This window comes from Hippocampus zosterae, chromosome 8 (assembly GCF_025434085.1).
Source record: "Hippocampus zosterae strain Florida chromosome 8, ASM2543408v3, whole genome shotgun sequence".
Lineage (NCBI taxonomy): Eukaryota > Metazoa > Chordata > Actinopteri > Syngnathiformes > Syngnathidae > Hippocampus > Hippocampus zosterae.
Genome location: NC_067458.1, coordinates 2,547,973 through 2,561,392, shown reverse-complemented (window position 1 = coordinate 2,561,392; position 13,420 = coordinate 2,547,973). Strand labels below are relative to the sequence as shown.

Genomic DNA, 13,420 nt, shown 5'->3' with positions numbered 1-13,420 from the left:
TTTTTGAAATAAGAGTGCACAGTATAATTATCATTCATTGACATTCAAGAATGATCAACTTCCTTGTTCTATAAGTAAGCTCTCATGTAAAATTTGTTTGGAAAGTTGTGACTGGATTACTGCTTGAATCTATTGTGGGGTAGTGTGACTTCATTAACTGTAATTCTTCCTCTTTTTAGCTGAATTTTCAGAGGTTGTGTCAGACTTTCATGCCAAAGTTCCTGCCATCATCTGTCGTGATGTCAAAAGGTCAGTGAGAGCTCTGTCCAGTTCTGCCTTCATTTTTGTTTCCGAGGGTGTGCTCATTTGTCAACCATGTCATTCATCCATCTATCCATTTTCTGATTCACTTATCCTCACGGGGGCGACGGGCGTGCTGGCGCCTGTTCCAGCTGTATTTGGGGAGTAGGTGGGGTACACCCTGAACTAGTTGCCAGCTAATTGCAGGGCACCCTTCGAGGAACAACCATTTGCGCTCACACTCACACCGAGGGACAATTTAGAGTGTTCCTTTAACTCATTGAATACCACCCCTTTTCACTGGAGCAATCCCCTCAATCCCTCACATTTTACTAAATTTTGACTGATTTGCAAGGCCCACAGAAGTTTTTGTTCTATGGCTATATATACATGCAACCTGTCAAAAGAAAGGTGAGACTCTCTTCTTTTAGCAGAAAAAAAAAGTTTTTCTATCTTTCTCCGTTCGTTGGCAATCAGCATTAGAAAACCGCTAAGTTTTATGAAAAAGGCTGATTTTCTGCAGAAATCCAAAGAAATGAGCTTTTTGTAAAAGCATGCATTTCAAGTATCATTTCCATCATCATGGCCATTTTTTTGCTATTTAACATTGCCGTCAAGCCTAATCCTTTGGTGAGAAGTTACATCAGACTCTCTTGCACCCTGCCCCATGAAAAAACTTGATTGACGTATTAATACGTCATGGGGAGGGAGCGGATATGCGCTAATTGACATATTTATACGTCAAAGGGTGTAAATGAGTTAACCTGCCATGCATGATTTTGGAATTTGGGAGGAAATTGGAGTGCCTGGAGAAAACCCACACAGGCCCGGGAGAACTTGCATACACCACACAGGAAGGCGGCAGCCGGAATGGTACCCTGCACCTCTACACTGTGTTCGCCGCAACCATGTGATCAGTTTTTTAATGTTTTTATTTTTTTTGGTTCCCCTCTCCAAAAGACGTAATGTAATTTCTCGATTACATTCTCGAGACATTTAGGAGGCATAGTACTCATACATAAGCTTCAAAATGTCATTAAATGCATTTTGTTGAAAATAATTTGGGTCAGTGTACGTAAATTCTTCATTTACACACCCGTGTGACCAGTAAATTGGCTTTTATTAAAAACATTTCATTACGAGACATATGATTTTTTATTTTTTATTTTAAATCCTCGTCTCGCCCCTCGGGTGGTGTCCGTCTCCCATTCAGCTTGGTTCCTCTACCAGAGGCCAGGAATCTTGAGGATTATGTGCAGTATCCTTGCTGTTCCCAGTACTGCGCTTTTCTGGACTGAGATGGCCGATGTTGTCCCCGGGATCTGTTGCAACCACTCATCGAGTTTGGGGGTCACTGCCCCGAGTGCGCCGACCACCACAGGCACGACTGTCACCTTTACCTTCCAGGCTCTCTCCAGCTCCTCTCTGAGCGCTTGGTATTTCTCGAGTTTCTAATGTTCCTTTTTTCTGATGTTTCCATTACTTGGGACCGCGACATCCACTACAACGGCTTTCCTTTGCCCTTTATCTATGATCACGATATCTGGTTGGTTCGCCATTACCATCTTGTCAGTCTGTGTCTGGAAGTCCCACAGGATCTTCACTCTGTCATTCTCCACCACCTTCGGAGGTGTTTCTAATTTTGACATTGGGGTTTCCAGTCCATACTCCGCACAGATGATGGGGTGCACTGCGGCTGAAGGCTCTGCACCCCATTGTGTTGAGACAGGCAGGTTCCACCACGTTCTGAGGTGTTTCCCATTTTGACCTTGTTGTTTCCAGTCCATTCTCTGCACAGATGTTTTGGTAGACTATGCCCGCCACCTGGTTATGGCATTCCATGTAGGCTTTCCGTGCCAGATATTACACTCTAGAGTTATGTGTTGGATCGTCTCAGGTGCTTTTTTGCACAACCTACACCTTGGGTCTTGTCTGGTGTGGTATATCTGGGCCTTAATGGCTCTGGTGCTCAGTGCCTGCTCCTGAGCAGCCAGGATGAGTGTCTCTGTGCTGTCCTACAGGCCAGCCCTCTCTAGCCACTGATAGGACTTTTTGAGATCAGCCACTTCAGTTATGGTCCGGTGGAACATCCCGTGTAGGGGCTTGTCCTCCCATGATGGTCCCTCTTCCAGCACTTCATCCTCTGTTCCCCATTGTCTGAGACATTCTCTGAGTACGTTATCTGTTGGAGCCTTCTCCTTGATATACTCATGGAGCGTGGATGTTTCATCCTGGACAGTGGCTCTCACACTCACTAGTCCCCGGCCTCCTTCCTTTCGGCTTGCGTACAGTCTCAAGGTGCTGGATTTGGGATGGAACCCTCCATGCATGGTTAGGAGCTTTCGGGTCTTAACATTCTCTTCCTCTGGCCACCTTATTATTCCTGCAGGGTATCTGATCACTGGCAGGGAATAACTGTTTATTTGCCTGGGTCTTATTCTTGCCATTGATCTGGCTTCTGAGGACTTGCCTCCCCCGCTGGAGATATTTGGCCGTAGCCGCTTTCCTTGTTGCCAGTTTGAGGTTGCAATTGGCTTTTGTGGTATCCCGAGGTACTTGTCGCTGTCCTCAATGTCTGCTGTTGTTCCTTCAGGGACTGAGCCCCGTTCAGTGGAGACTACCTTGCCTCTCTTAGTTACCATCCGATTACATTTCTCAAGCCCGAATGACATCCCGATGTCACTGCTGTAGATCCTGGTTGTGTGGATCAGGGAGTCTATATCCCTTTCGCTCTTCGCATACAGCTTTATGTCATCCATGTAGAGGAGGTGATTGATTGTAGCTCCATTCCTGAGGCGGTATCAGAATCAGAATCAGAATCATCTTTATTGGCCAAGTATGTAGAACACACAAGGAATTTGTCTCCGGTATAACACGCTGCACTAGTATCATCGTAAACAACAAAATCATTGAACCATTTTAGAGTATACCAGTAGTTTTGTAGTACCATTTTGTGGTGCAAGAAGAGTGACTATGTCAGTGACTGTTTAAGGAGTTAATGGCTAGAGGGAAGAAGCTGTTTAAGTGTCTACTGGATTTGGTGCGCATGGATCTGTAGCCTGTTTTGGTGATTACTTGGCTTAGGGGGGTTCAGTCCTATGCAGAACAGCAGTGGGGAGAGTGCATCACCTTGGTGGTATATGCCACATTTGATGGACACTTGGGTAAATGGCTTCAAGTATGGTTTTCTATATCCTCCTCGAGTTCACCACGAAAGGTCTTTAGGGTCCTGTTCACGTGATACAACTCCAAGCATTCAGTGATCCTTGTAAGTGGCACAAAGTCATAGGCATTCTTGTAATCAATCCAGGCTGTGCACAGGTTGGTATGTCGGGACCTGCAGTCTTGTGCGACTTCTGTCAACCAGGAGCTGATGTTTGGCTCCTCTGGCATCTTAACCAATGCCCTTCTGTGCTTCGCTCATGTACTGATCCATGTGTACCCTTATCTGAGCCGCAATGATGCCTGACATGAGCTTCCATGTTGTGGAGAGACAGGTTATTGGCTGATAGTTGGATGGGACTGCACCCTTTGAGGGATCCTTCATGATCAACAAGTCAAGTCAAGTCAACAGTATTTGTAGAGCACTTTCAAACAGCCATCGCTGCATACAAAGTGCTGTACATGAAGCAATTTTATATGCACAATAAACAGTAAGACAAATCGGTAATAAAGGCGGTAGAAAGCACCAAACAGTAAAATCAAGAACAAATCTAAGTCATGCTGAGTCGAATGCCAAAGAATACAAGTGAGTTTTGAGGAGGGCTTTGAAGATGGGCAGCGAGGAGGCTTGCCGAATGTTTAGTGGGAGGTCATTCCAGAGAGAGGGACCAGCAACAGAAAAGGCTTGATCCCCTCTGAGCCTCAGTTTAGTTCTTGGTACTTCTAATAACGTCTGGTCCACAGACCTGAGGCGCCGGGCAGTTGTGTAGGGGCGGATGACCTCAGAGAGGTAAGGTGGCGCGAGATTATTCAGAGATTTGAAAACAAAGAGGAGGATCTTGAAAATAACTCTAAAATGAATGGGGAGCCAGTGAAGGGATGCCAGAGTAGGAGTTATATGCTACCTCTTACGAGTACCAGTCAAGAGGCGAGCAGCGGCATTCTGGACCAGCTGAAGGCGCTTAATGGAGGACTGGCTGACTCCAAAGTAAACGTCATTGCAGTAATTGAGCCGGGATGTGACAAAGGCATGAATTACTGTCTCAAAGTGTTCATGCGAGAGGAGAGGTTTTATTTTGGCCAGCTGTCTAAGGTGAAAGAAGCTGGATTTAACAACGGCGCCAATTTGCAGATCGAGTTTGAAATCACTGTCCAGTTTAAGACCGTTGATTTCAGATAAGGAGACAGGGGGCCCAAGTCTACAGGATGGAATGTACAAGGGCCACTGGGACCAAACAATATCACCTTAGTCTTCTTTTCGTTGAATTTCAAGAAATTTTGTGCCATCCAGGTTTTGATCGTTCGCCCTTCGGTCAGCCATCCTGTGTGAGTCCCATCCCTCAGTAACTGGTTCATTTGAGCTGCTATGCGCGCATGGAGTGCTGTGAGTTTCTTTAGCCAGTAGGTATGGACCATGTCCGGGCCTGGTGCTGTCCAGTTTTTCATGTCTGAGACTCTTTCCTGTATATGCAAACTTTCATAAAGCACTACAGTTCCTCTAGAACGAAACCCACATGGGCGAAAATACCCCCTAATATGAAAAAAATCTTCATACATTAACACCCATTATCCTGCCCCCCCATCTGATGAAAAAAAAACCCTGTTGCGTTATACGGAATCATTTTCTCTGCTCCTGCCTCGCAAAGACATTCACTACAATGAAGTCTAATCCAACAGCGAACTCTACTGCTTCGTTCGGAAACGGCAACATTAACCACCACACTGGTTTATATAGAGAACGATGTTTATTTCGGTCACAGCTGCGAGTTTCCTGAACCCAACATACTCATAGCTCAGGGGTGGGCAACCTTTTTGGCTCGGGGGGCCACATTGATTTCTAAATTTGACAGGTGGGCCGGGTGAAAGAGAAGAGTGAAAGAACTGTGGTATATGTCCTGTATGAACGTGCAATTATGTTAACAACATACATGTGTGACAACACATGCAACAAAGTGCAACAATATATTTCCCCAAAACTGCAGCATACAGTAAGGTAGGTGACAAAATATAACATAGTTCGGACTATTTGCGACGAAATGACACGAGTAAAAGACCTGGTGGTTTCATTCCACTCACTCACTGTCTCGAACTTGACCTCTCCTCGATCACCACACAAGACAGCGTTGCTCAGCTCATGTCGTGCAATGAATTTTTTATGCCAGCCACGGGACGCTTCGAAGTCTTCGATGCCCATAGTTAGTGTTATGGAATTCGCTTTCTCTCTTATTAGTGGTCCAGTTTGTGGAAAGTTTTTAGCACGATAACAGTAAACCAGGAAACAGCCTTACCTTACCAGGAAACGTGTATTTACTTGACTGTCCGTCGAGCCGCAAGCAATTCACTCTGAGCATGGAAATGGCCAGAATCGGACTGAGCAAGTATCGCTTCCTCGTTTTTCAAAGTCTCGTAGATTTGAGACTTTTGAGGAATGGGAATTGTCAATTTGCTCTTGGCCCTCCTTGGACACAGGTTCTTTTATCTCTCTACAAGGTGGAAGAAGACCCAACACCACGTCGTCTTTTCTTCAGTTTATCAGAACGCAACACGAATCGATTCGGGCTCCTGTGAGTCTCAGATTTCATCAGGAAGCCTAGAAAAAAATGCAGTCACATGTATATATATATATATAGGCATAGTATGTTAATTAGGGGCGGGCAGTCCATCCCCTTGTGTGAAAATCAGAAACAAAGAAAGTCAAGCAAAGTTCGATCTTGACATGATGACAAAGTACAGACCCACTGCTGCTGGCCACAAATCTTGAGATTAGGGTTCCTCTTCAAGGGCACTTGACAGCCTTCAGGGACTTTTACAAGGTGGTGGAGGCAAGAAAACCCTCCGGGGGCTGTTAATTAACCAAGGGGAAATATGATCTAAACTTCACACTACATTCTTTGTTTTAAGTACTTCAGCAGATGTTTAGGAAAGAGACTAGTGTCAATAGTTGTCATAGCAAGGTGAAATTCCTCAACAATGTTCGACTACTATTTCTAGCGGAATAAGATTAAGATATCCTTTCTTTGTCCCGCAATGGGGAAATTACAACCAGAATTCAGAAAGGAAAAACGCTGGGTAGGGAGAGGGAAAAACAACCACGCTCGAACTATCCTCTTCCGAGGATAATTTAAGTCCAGGATAAAAAAAGACCCTAGCACATAAATAAGCATATGACAGGTACAAAACGTCACAAGACATAACATGTATAAGGGGGAGGATGAATGGGAAGGGGACGGGGGGGGTGACCGCGATGCGGCCAGAATGACCAGCTGCACAGTCACCGTTGCGCTCCGCATATCGACCACGTCACGGGGGAAAAAAGAATCGGAGCCATGAAGACGGTGATAACAAGGATGTGTATGCGCATGTGGTTGTCCAGTTGTGTATGTGTATACGTGTAGAGGTCATAGCTGCTTTGTCGAGGTCTGCTCATCATGAAGACAGTCCCGGCTTATCAGTCCATGGCCGAGAAGGAGGGGGTGGGGGTGTTGGTGGGGGCCCTAGACTCCATGCGTACTTCCATCCAGGGGAAAGGCCAGATAGCGTTGTTTGTTTTGGAGAGACGGCCGCCAACAATTCCAGACAGCCTTGAGTCCTTGGTCTGTATCTCCTCACTGGCGCTGATCAGTCGAATCAGAAAATTCCTTCCGCAGCGTGGATTCCAACATTCTCCCTGGTATTGTCGATTGCACGGAGTCGCTCCAAAACCACAACAATATTACGGTTGAGCTCAGTCACCGCTTGAGTCTGAGTGTTGGACATTCGCGCCAAGCCATCCAGAGTGACCGGCAGCTTCTTCACTTCCAATAGAGCCGCGCCTGTCGGTTGAATTTTGCGATAGAACAGCAAGCTGCCAACACCAAACAGCAGCATACCTGTTATCAAAAGGCCAATAATGCAGATGTCTTCCACATCCTCCGTGGACAGTACTGCCAGGCACACCGGTCTCCACTTTCTCCATGGATCCAGGGCGTATCCGGCAGCAAGTGTCCCCGGAGGGCAAGCAGGCTCCCCACTGCCCGCTCTTTTCGTCAAAATTTTTTTTGTCAATTACATCGAGAGACCAGCCAACTAATTCCATGGTTAGTAATAATTCCTTAACAGAGACTTTCCAACTCCAAACGTCTTCTGAATGTTTCGTACTTTGTAAAATGCTTTGTTTAATCAGATATACTTCACTTTCTCTTCCGAGGCCATTACTGTTCCTCTTCGTTTGGATGCCATGATCTACAGGATGTAAAAATATTCGCAATTCCAGTAAAACTCACTGCAATAAAGAGTCTCTTGCATGTCGCTGTTTTGGATCCAAAGATAGAAATAGCGGCGCGGACAGTCGGACACACTTATTACGTTGTATCGAGCGGGAGTTGCTTGAGTTGGCGCTACTGCGGGCTTACGCGTCGTCTCCACCTCCCTCTCTGTGCTCTGCACCTTCAAGTAACTGCGCCACCTGGCGTAGAAATGCCTGTCATTACAAGTCCAAATGAAATGAATCATTTACATCGAACCTTAATTGTGTACCAACCTTCGGCGGGCCGGATTAAAAAGACCAACGGGCCCGATCCGGACCGCAGGTTCTAGTTTTCCCACCCCTGTCATCACTGCTCAGCCGTTGGCTTACCGCGCAACCGATTAGCTGCTCAGAGTAAATTACTTGTGGCTTGACGGACAGTCTAATAAACGTTTCCTGGAATGCTTTACTTGTTATCATGCTAAAAACCTTACGCCAGGCATGTCCAAATTCTGGCCTGGGGGCCAAATCCGGCCCACGGTCGAATTTCATCCGGCCCTCGGCCCCTGTCATAAAATCAGTGCCGTCTGGCCCGCAGTTTGGGCGCAATGGAACACGTGTTGCATTGACTGAGGTCTCGTAGACTGGTGAGTGATGTTTCATAGAGTACTGCTTCCCTCTAGTGGCTAAATGAGTAATAGCATTCACTAAATGAGTAATAGCATTTAGACACTAGAGGGCATCACTCACGAGTTAACAAGACATCACTCCGTGTTTATATTGACTTGTATGTCATATTTCAAATGATCCTTGCAGTTGTGGATATGTGTATTGCTTGTTCATTTCCCCGTTATTCGAGTCAAAGGTTTTGTGACTATTGAAAAGTCATGGTGATACATTTTATGTTTTAAATCAATCAATTTGCACTCAGGAGACTTCTGTTTAAGAAAAAGTCAAGTGAATAAGCAGTTGCATGTGATATACCTGTTTCAAATGAACCAAAAGAAATTCTTAAGATCGTTGAAATTAAAATAAAAATGGAAATGTGAAACAGACTGGCTTACTAAAATTTGTTGAACAATATTGTTGTTCAATGTAAAGAATGTCAGCCAAGGTCGGCCCCCCGATATTTTACCACATAAAATCTGGCCCCCTTGGCAAAAAGTTTGGACACGCCTGCCTTACGCTAACTGGAGCTCTAATTAGAGAGAAGGCGAGTTCCATCGTGCTAACCATGGCCATCGAGGACTACAAAGCATCCCGTGGCTGGCTTTAAAAGTTCATTTCATGACATCAGCTGATCAATGCTGTCTTGGGTGGCGATCGAGGGGAGGTGGAGTTAGAGACAGTGAGATGGTGGAAAGAAAAGTCACCGGGTCCAGGAAGTATTTGTTATTGTTAGATTCAGACGAAGCATGAACGTTGCATTGCTAAAATGGCTACAAAACGGACCTTTGGATGTCAAGCAGCTAAGATAAGAAGAGCTCCGATGCTGGAAGAGAGGGTAAAAGTGATCAAAATGAAAGCTGGAGCATATATATATATATATATATATATATATATATATATATATATATATATATATATATATATATATATATATAGCTCAGGATAGCTCAGTTGGTAAGGCATCGGTTTGGCATACGGGAGACGGTGGTTCGAATCCCGCTTGGGGCAAAAATGAGCACATAACACCATCCAGTGTGGGTCCTTGGGCAAGATCCTTCACGCTAATGCCTACCTCATACAATGATGAGAGACAATAAAACGAATGACATGCCGGCTCAGACGTCGCCCGGCCAAACAAGGTCTGCGTCAGGTGCTGGGGAACCAGAGCACCTTGATGAAAAATGGGCTACTGGAACAAAGCGGAGATGGGCGAGAGGCGATAACATGGCTCTGTTGGAATGCTACTACTCAAGCAACCCTAGGGTTACATGCAGAGAATGTGGGCTAAATGGTTACTTCGAAACCCACAGTCACGGTTGACCACGAAACAACTAGTAGCTCAGTGTTCCAACATCCACAAACGGCAACTGCTGTCACAACTTGAGATTGATGAGGTACAACGCAGGTTCCATGGCGAAGGGCCCCAGGCTGCCAGATCAGAGGTCATACAAGAGATTGGGAGGCAAGCCCCAATGAATGCAGATGATGAGATTGGGTGGCCAGCCCCAATGAATGCTGAGCGAGGCAGCAACTGACCTGAAAGCTAAGATCATGGCGAGAATGAAAGCTGGGCAACCTAGAAACCGATTACAACGGCTATGTGAAGTACCATCTGAAAGTCTCATAGAAAGTGTGAATGCAGCACTGAGGGCGATCCCTACCGTAACGATCACAGAAACCAATGAGCTGATATACGCTTCAGCATCAGTGATCCTGGAGACTCTGGGCTATAAGAGCAACCATGGAAGCCATGAGATACGTTACCCACCATGGAAAAGATGGTTGGAGGCTAAGATCAAGGCGGCCCGGAAAGATGTGAGTCAATTGACGGAGGCCCAGAGAGATGTGATGAAAAGGCCGATACCCGAGAGGTACATCCAGATGACCATACCTGAAGCACTCGAAACTGCCAAACAAAGGCTCCAAGCCTTGTCCAGTCGCCTAAAGCGGTACACGAAAGAGAATGAGGCCAGACGAATAAACAGGCTGTTCGCAACACAACCTGCGAAAGTGTACGCTCAGTGGCAGGGTCCTAACAACAGAGCTGACCCACCAAGACTGGAAACTGAAAGGTACTGGAAAGGCATATGGGAGAAGGAAGTTGCACATAACAGCAGTGCACAATGGCTGGTGACCCTGAGAGAGGAGCACAGCAACCTCCCTGAACAGAACCCAGTTACCATAACAGTGGCAGACATACAGGAAAGAGTCTCAGATATGAAGAACTGGACAGCACCAGGCCCGGACATGGTCCACACCTACTGGCTAAAGAAACTCACAGCACTAGCAGTACAAATGAACCAGCTGCTGAGGGATGGGACTCACCCAGAATGGCTAACCGAAGGGCGAACGATCCTGATCATGAAGGATCCCTCGAAGGGTGCAGTTCCATCCAACTATCGGCCAATAACCTGTCTTAACATGTACCTTATTTTTGTTTTTAACAGTCTCTACAAACACAGACACGACTGCATCCGACTCCGTGCGTTATCTTCTCTCGTTCGACTCGAGGCGTTCAAAGACAGCTTCCGAAAAACGGAAATTAATGATCACTGGTACTCAGAAAAGAGCAAAAAATGCACCAGAACAGAAAATCAAAAGAGGAAATCACAAGATAAATTATATGCGGGCGTTTAAATGATAATTTTACAGTTTAACCCCTGCGAGTCCACTCGCTGATCAGAAGAGTCCCCTTATGCATTTAGAGCGTCCCAAATTTCGAATTCTGGAATGGTCTACTTATTCAATTGCATATGATAATAACACAAACCACAACAATATACAATATGCATTGATAATTGGTTTATTTCTTATAAACAAATGCTGCAAACATTTAAATAATTCAGTCATACAAGATTTCTTCAAGAAGTTCTTACATCATCCCATGGTTCAGTCTTTGAGTTCATAAATTCTCCTCTCTTGACTCTGCTTCCAATGATGCAAGGCTTTCTCAAAGTCAAATTATTTTCGCATACAACTATCCAACTTTAGCTGCTTCCTCTGTGATATCTCTGCAAGAAACTTGTTCACAACACTTGTTTTAACGTTACACAACTTGGGGATTGTCTGCTTTCTGCGAGGTGAAGGTCGATCTCACCAATCTCGTCTTGCGAGAACGGAAATCTCATCACGCGATATTAACGCGAGATCAAAACAACAATGGTGAAAAAATATGTATCGTAGCAGGCCTGAGGATTTTGGAAATTCATTGTCACCGTTTTTCGATTCCGTCGGATTACCCAATGGGAAACCAGGTTAACTAATTTTGGGTTCCGTAAATCATGCGAACCCATTTTTCTATTTTGACCGATATTCATAATCAAGAATTCTGATCCTCAAAGGTATAATGTTTCAAGGGTAAATGTTTGAAAACTACGCATTAACAATGAACATTACATCAGCAGCTGTGTTCAACATCAGGATTGTTCAACAAAATAAATGGATTAAAATATAGTGTACTCGTATGGCATCATGAATACAGCATACCACAAAATCAGAGAATGATTTCCAATCTCACACTGCAAAGATTAATTTACTGGTAATCATTAATACAGGTCAGTATTGATGTGGCTTGACATCTTCTTCCCAAGACATGCATGTGTAATCTTCTATCAATTTGACGAAATAATCTATCACACGTCATCATTAGTTCGACCGACAGTTAACATTAGCATTACTCCACCTTCTGACAAATATTTTAAAGTTTAAAGTATTTATTCTTTCTGTGCGGACCGGCACCAAATGACCCAGGGACCGGATCCGGCCCACGGCCCGGGGACTGCTGGTGTACAGTATTCCAAAAAATAAATGTCACCATCATTATGTTGTGTTTATTCAGTGCAATTCAGATTAGTATACAGCCTACTATTATGTATAATTACGTAATTGTTGATTAAAGAAAATTGGAAATCTTGTTGACTATTAAGAGAAATGTACATAACCAGCAAATATATTTGTTTCATTTAAAAAAAAACCAAAGAACGAAAGCAAGAATTTCACAATATTAATTCAACAAAGTTACCGGCACTTTTGACAAGTTAATCATGAAATCTGACATTTGTTTTTGTTCAATTTACAGTGGATTGATTTGCAAAGTGAGTGCAGGCAATGATGTTGCTTGTCTCACGACAAATCACATGGCAGCCTTGGCTAAACTGGAACCCAGGTTGGTTCCCCTGGTGCTGGCTTTCCGGTACTGGGCAAGGGTGAGTAGACAAATGACAAAACGGTAGTAAAAGTAAAAAATCGACATAACTGTACTGGAATCCTTGATGTTTGTTGAGTTATGTTGACTCATGCCTAACTTGTAAATTTTTCTGCCTAAAGTTTAAAAAAAATACAGTTGACTATAATTCTGTTGCATTTTCATTTGGTCATGTTGTCGTAATGTCAACGGCTTTATTTATTTGCAGCTCTGTCACATTGACTGTCAAGCCGAGGGTGGAATCCCCTCATATTCCTTCGCTCTCATGGTCATCTTCTTCTTGCAGCAGAGAAAAGAGCCAATTCTCCCTGTCTACCTGGGCCATTGGGTATGTTTTGTAAAGCATAACTTCCTGCTACTACAGTCCCGTTGATTATAAAAAAATGCAGTGTGAAGAACGAAGAGGAAGACGCAGTCTCAATTACAGCCAGAGTGAAGTTCATCATCCAAATTCTTTGTTTTGTGCACTCGGCTTGACTCCACATAACTGAAATAGCTCATGAGAACTGGAAATTGAATACCGCACTCCAGTTCAAGTCTGTCATTGCACTTTTGTGCACTATAGGTCAGGCCAGCCTCATTTCGAAGTCAAATCAGACACCGCGACGAATGCTTCCAAGGGCCAACAAAAATAGAGTTGACTGGTGATGGTTGACCAAGACAACTGTGCTAAGCTAACTGATCACAAGGTCCCGTACTGCAAGTCACAGTAGTAGGCACTTAACTCTTCGAATGGGCGCGGGCCATGCAACTCAGTTGTGTGAAATATGATTTCTGATCGTAAATTGTGTTTTAATAAGCTGCCATTGTGTAGCCCAGGTATAATGTTGCTGGAATTAGGAAATAAAAACATTAAAGGGGAACAAAGAGAAAAAAATATTTAGTGACAGACATATGACAAAATTTGACATTAACAATAT

At 44.4% G+C, this 13,420-nt stretch overlaps 2 protein-coding genes across 5 annotated transcripts in view; both read left to right on the top strand.

Moving 5' to 3' along the window:
- LOC127605701 (uncharacterized) overlaps positions 1-13,420 on the top strand; it is a 368,389-nt gene that overhangs the window by 181,821 nt on the left and 173,148 nt on the right. The gene's annotated exons all lie outside the window — the stretch shown is intronic.
- tut4 (terminal uridylyl transferase 4) overlaps positions 1-13,420 on the top strand; it is a 113,434-nt gene that overhangs the window by 22,335 nt on the left and 77,679 nt on the right. For all 4 annotated transcript variants that reach the window (XM_052073314.1, XM_052073312.1, XM_052073313.1 and 1 more), the window contains 3 exons: positions 180-249; positions 12,375-12,501; positions 12,709-12,828. In XM_052073314.1, coding sequence (XP_051929274.1) covers positions 180-249; positions 12,375-12,501; positions 12,709-12,828 — 317 coding nt within the window. The remainder of the gene's footprint in view (positions 1-179; positions 250-12,374; positions 12,502-12,708; positions 12,829-13,420) is intronic.